General features: G+C 43.5%; 2 protein-coding genes across 5 annotated transcripts in view; one reads left to right on the forward strand and one right to left on the reverse strand.

Annotated features, from left to right (window-relative positions):
- The window catches only part of LOC129945480 (uncharacterized), a 225,656-nt gene that overhangs the window by 160,371 nt on the left and 59,279 nt on the right, over positions 1–6,006 (forward strand). The window lies entirely within an intron of this gene.
- On the reverse strand, positions 73–6,003 carry LOC129944060 (uncharacterized). The gene has a single exon (XM_056053219.1). It carries the CDS (start codon positions 6,001–6,003, stop codon positions 73–75), a length of 5,931 nt encoding a protein of 1,976 aa, XP_055909194.1.

The following is a 6,006-nucleotide window of genomic DNA, read 5'->3' on the forward strand; positions in this document are numbered from 1 at the left end:
AAAGAAAGAATTTGCAAGAATTCAGAAATTTTTTGTTAAAAGGGCGCGCTAACGATCTGTCATTTTTTGATGTCAATCGAAATTAGTGCTGCCAGGTTTGGCAACACTCCCCCCTGGTAAGCTGGTTCCTGGGACAAGCTTTCCATCTTCGCCAAATCTGCCAACATCTAAAACGGCTAGCTTGGACGTGGGTCTGGTATAGATACCATGTTGAGTTTTAACAACGGCACTGCGTGCTATGCCATCTTTTCCAACGTTAGTTTGGAGAATCAGTCCCTTTGGCCAAGTGTTTCTTGGAAGCGTTGAGTCGGCGATTATTACAATGTCTCCTACGTTGATTGGTTTTGATGTAGAGAACCATTTTGTTCTTCGAGTGAGATCGGGCAGATATTCATTTACCCAACGACGCCAAAATCTGTTAGCGAACTGTTCACTTGATAGCCAGTTTTTTCTTAATAGGGTTACATCGTCCTCGACCTCTCCAGCAAGTTTGTCACCATTTGAACTCCCCAACAGGAAGTGGTTTGGAGTTAGCGCTTCATCCTCGTCACAACCTAAAGGAACATAAGTAAGGGGTCGTGTATTTATTATTCTCTCTACCTCAGTCATCATTGTACCTAAAAGCTCATCTGTAGGGTTTCTGGTTGGTGTTATATGGCCTAAGGTGACTTTTACCGAGCGGACTAACCTTTCCCAACTTCCCCCCATATGTGGTGCTAGAGGAGGATTGAAGTTCCATTTTAGATTGGGCCTAACGAATTCGGAAGCTAATTTATCAACTTCTATCTTATTTACTGCTTCTTTTAGCTCCACACTGGCACCTCGGAAATTTGTACCATTGTCACTGAACATTTCCAACGGCCATCCTCTTCTTGAAATGAAACGTTTGATAGCCATTATGCAAGAATCTGCAGACAAGCTAAAGGCGACTTCGATGTGCACTGCTCGTATAGTAAGGCAGGTTATTAGAACTCCCCATCGTTTTTCAGAATGTCTCCCAACTTTGACGAAAAGAGGGCCGAAATAATCTATTCCTACAAAGGAAAATGGTCTTGTGAAGGGTTGGAGTCTAGCAGATGGAAGGTCGCCCATCAGCGGTGGCTCGGGATTACATCGATTGTTTTTGCAATGCTGGCATTCCTTCACTACACTTTTTAGGACGATCCGAAGTTTTGGTATATAGAACTTTTGCCTAACTTCGTTAACTACTGTTTCGTTGTTTTTGTGACAGAATCGTTGATGATAGTCACCAACGATAAGGTAAGTTACAATATGTTGCCTTGGTAGGATTATTGGGCGTTTTGTACACAGTGGGACTCCCGGCACAGTGTCTATTCGCCCTTTAATTCGCAGCAATCCATTGTCATCTAGATATGGACTTAGCTTGTAAAGTGGGCTCGATTTGCATAGGGTTCGTTCTTCCGTCTTAACTCTCTTTAAAATCGCAATTTCTTCGGAAAACTTATCGCTTTGGCACATCCTTATAAGATAATTTTCTGCGTCTTCCATGTGTGTTGATCGTATCATTGTGCTGACCTTTTCCGTCTTAAGCATTCTTTGTCGAATGAATCGGGTTGCTTGTGCCATGGTTCTCATTAGTTTATTCCAGGTACTGAATCTCGTCAAATCAATGGCGAAGTCAGTTTTTTCGATATGATGTAGATTAAAGTGCCTCATCTCTTCTGCTGTCTCTTCTGGTTTTATGGCTTCTCCTGGCCACTGTTCCTTTGGCTCGTATAGGAATCGTGGACCCTGGTACCAACGACTGTTTGAATGGAATTCGTTTTTCAAATTCCACTTCGTGGCTTCGTCGGCCACGTTTTCTTTGCTAGATAACCATCTCCAGTTTCTTGCTTTCGTTTCTTCGAGGATTCCTCCGACTCTAAAGGCCACGAACTGTTTGTACTTACGATGGTCCGAGTTAATCCAACTCAGAACAGTTCGAGAGTCCGACCAAAAGTACTTTTCTGTTATCTCGACTGAGTGCCCTTCTGTTATCATTCGTGCTAGTTTTGTTCCCAGAACAGCTGCCTCCAACTCAAGTCGAGGTATGGATATCATCTTCAATGGTGCAACTTTGGTTTTGGCGCCGACTAAAGTGCACTCTATAGCTTCGTTGTTAGTGACTCGGAAGTATCCCACGGCTGAATATGCCATCTCACTTGCATCAACAAATATGTGTAATTGCAAGGAATAGCTTTCTTTAAAAGATATTTTTGCAAGATATGGCCTCCCAATAACAATTTCTTTGATTGATGGTATACGATTTTTCCAAGCACACCACTTCTCGTAATGTTGGGGTTTTATTTTTTCATCCCATTCAACTGCCGAGCTCCAGACTTCTTGTAGGAGGATTTTTAGCAATATCATAAAGTTCGCAATCAGTCCCAGTGGGTCGAACACTGACATAAGAATTCTTAGCATCTCTCTTTTATTAGGCCAGATATTTTCACTTAAAGAGTTAGATTTTAAGTAAGGAGTACTCAGTGCAAACGAGAATGAGTCGGAGCACGGAGACCACCACATGCCGAGTACCTTTTCGGGACCCAGAATAATTCGTCGGCCGCTTTCTGCTTTGCTATATGTGGCTGCCCTTTCTTTGACGGTCTCAATGACTTGTGACGAGTTTGACATAAAATTTCGTATGTTAAACCCAGCTTCGCTGTGTACAAAGATGACGTCTTTGACCAGCTGCACCGCTTCTTCTTCGGAGTCCACACTGTCTAAGTAGTCGTCGACGTAGTGTCTTTCGATAATAGCCTGTGAGGCTCGTGGATATTTTGATTTGAAGTTGTTTGCGTTAGTGTTCTTGACGAATTGTGCACAGAAAGGCGAGCATGTTGAGCCGAAAGTCATAACTTGCATAGCGTACTCTTCAATTTCCATCGTAAGCTTGTTTCGCCACAAGAAACGTTGCGCGTGTTGGTCGGTTGCTTTTATCCATACCTGATGGAACATCTCTTGAATATCAGCGCATATAGCAATTTTACGCTCTCTGAAGCGAAAAAGTACAGAGAAGAGAGAAGGGACGATGTCTGGACCGGAAAAGAGCATTGAATTCAGTGAAATATTGCCCACACGTGCAGCAGCATCCCACACCATTCTTACTTTCCCAGGTTTATTGGGATTAATGACTGGGAAGACTGGAAGGTACCATACTGGGGAAACATGTGCTTGTAGCTCGGCTATCGTTAGTTTTCTGGCGTACTGTTTTTTCACATAGTCTTCGATTTGGAAATCAAGCTTCTTTGAAAGCTCCATGTCTTTCAACATTTTCTTTTCGAGACATATCAGTCGGCGCTCGGCCATCAACCGGCTATCGGGCATCTCTTTGTTGGCAAACTTCCATAGAAGCGGAACAACGAAGCGTTTTCCTTTTCTCGATAAACTGTTTTCCAAAATTGCAAGTGCCTTTTCATCGTCGCATGAACGTATAGCCTTAGGGGAGTTGGGTCCTATCGCATCTAGCGCAATGAATTCCTTAAACAATGCGTTCAAGTTCTTATCCTCAGATATCTGGCATTCACACATGTGAAAGTTAGAGAAGCTTTGTCGTTGATCAACAGGTTTAGACTTTCGTGTTAATGGACCGTATATAATCCAACCCAGGCGGGTCTTTGATGCTATGGGCTGGCCTTCTCTTCCTTCTTTGGAGCGCAGTGGTACGCACAGCTTCCATTGGTCAAGTCCAATGAGTAGACGAGGTTTTGCTTCGGAATATGTGTTCACCGGAAGCCCGTTAAGATATGGATATTCTTTCGATAGTTCCGCTATATTGATCGATTGTTCTGGAAGATCAAGATGATTGACGGTACGAAGATGTATTGAATGCCTTTTCTCGATAGTGGGGGCCGAAATTTCGACTCTTACTTTCCGGGATGAGTCTTCTGTACGATGCGTATTCGAAGTCCACTTCAAGCAAAGTGGCTGTAGATCTCCTTCAACCTTCAGTTCAGAAGCAAGACTTTCATCTATGAGCGATATTGATGAACCATCGTCGAGAAATGCGAAGGTATCTATTTTTTTATCTTTATTATGTAACACGACCGGAATTATTTTGAATAAAACGCTTGTTTTATTGCTTGTTTGAAAGCAGTTCATTTGTTGATTTGATGCAGTCTCGGCTTGACGATCATTCGCAGCGTTATGCAGCATTTTGTGATGCTTGTAGGTGCAGCCGTTTAAACCACACGCTTTCTCCAAATAACATCTATTTCGTCCATGAGTGCGGAGACATGTTCTGCAGATCGTAAATCTTTTTATAATATCCCATTTGTCTCTAAGGCTCATTTTTGCGAATTCTTCACATAGCTCCACCGTTCTACATTTCTGCTGACACACGGGGCATTTTCGTTCCATTGAGCTAGGCGTGCTTTGATGTACGTTCAATGCCGCTCTTGCAGAGTTCCTTCCTGTTCTGCTTGATATTTTAGAGTTAAGTGGAGTGACCATAGAAGCGGAGTATGCTTTGTCGGCTAGCCAGGAATTGTAAACCGATAGGTCTACATCGTTCACACTCCTAGAGAAGTGCCCCCAATCCAATCGAAGATTCGGGGGTAGTTTATCCACCAGTTCTCTTAGTAGACTTGGATCAGCTAAATGTTTGTGTAGGCCGGTTGCCATCATAACTCCACATATATTCTCAATTGTTAAAGAGAATTTTATAATAGATTGTAATTTGTCTTCGCGTGGTGGCGGCTCGTTACGCATTTTGTCGATTAGGTTGTCAATGATGACTTCGGAGCGCCCATAGAGTCGAGTAAGTGTGTTGATAACACCAGGGACTTGGTCAGGAATGAAAAGTCTATACTTAACGTTCTCCAGTGCTTCACCCTTTAAGCAACTTTGCAGCCGACGAAGATTGTCCGAATTTGTATAGCCACACGAAAGTGTTGTACTGGTGTACCAACTGATAAATAGTGGCCAGTCTTCTGGGTGACCACTAAAGGTGACTTGTTCCTTGACTATCACTTGTCGCGCTGCCATTTGCGCCTTGCTAGGAATAAAGTCTTCAGCAGATACTGCAGGCATAAAATAGTTAGATGCCGGTGCATTAGGAGAAGATGCATTATTAAATGAGACTGATGTGTTGACAGCCTGCGTGGCAATGTTGTTTGAGCAGGAGGAAGCGTTGAGTACTGGCTGCTTGCAAAGATTAGACGAATGCATTGAAAGGCCACAAGACTGATAGGGGTTCGTTGTGTGCGTTGGGCTACTATATGCATGGGCAGGCGCGAATATAGTTTGCGGGGCGGATGACGCTCTACCGAATGTGGCTTTACTATGTGAAGCAGTCTGAGTGGAAAGAGTCGAGTTGTTGTTGTCGTGGGTAACCTCTTTGATCGGTTTTCGAGTGGATTGGTTGCTAGGCTTTTTCATTGATGAGTAGCCTTCAGCATTACGTGATACTGGAGTCGAACCACGAACGCGAATGGTAATAGGAGCTTTCTCATGCTGATCGTCTAATTGGTTCTCACCAGCATCACTGTCGGAAGTTTCAAGTTCTAGCTGTCGAAGCATTGCATATTTTTTGTCTATGTACTCCTTGTCCCTTTGCTCTTTCATACGTCTTTCCTCTTCTAGTTGTTCAAGGATAAGAGCGCGTTCTTTTAAAAGTGAAGATTTACGTACTTGTGTTGAAGGTTTAGAAGAGCTAGCCGTATTTCCTTGATCATTAGCACCAAAGGCAGGGGTGTTATGATCGTGGAGAGGCCCTAAGGGAGGTTTGTCGTTCGAATCGTGGAGAGGCTCTAAGGGAGGTTCGTCGTTCGAGGTATTTTCTGGGTTCGGTGGCTCTAAGGGAGGTTCGTCGTTCGAGGTATTTTCTGGGTTCGGTGGCTTGCATTTTGCACAATTCCACTCTTTATCTTCTATGTCGGCGGTCACACCTACGCAACTGAAATGGTGCCAGTCATTGCAGGTATCACATTGTACCATTTCGCCATTGTCGACGTTCGTACAGGACTTACAGTTAAATAATTCGTTTCCGAAATCAGATACCATTTT

Source organism: Eupeodes corollae, chromosome 2 (genome assembly GCF_945859685.1).
Source record: "Eupeodes corollae chromosome 2, idEupCoro1.1, whole genome shotgun sequence".
NCBI classification, from domain to species: domain Eukaryota; kingdom Metazoa; phylum Arthropoda; class Insecta; order Diptera; family Syrphidae; genus Eupeodes; species Eupeodes corollae.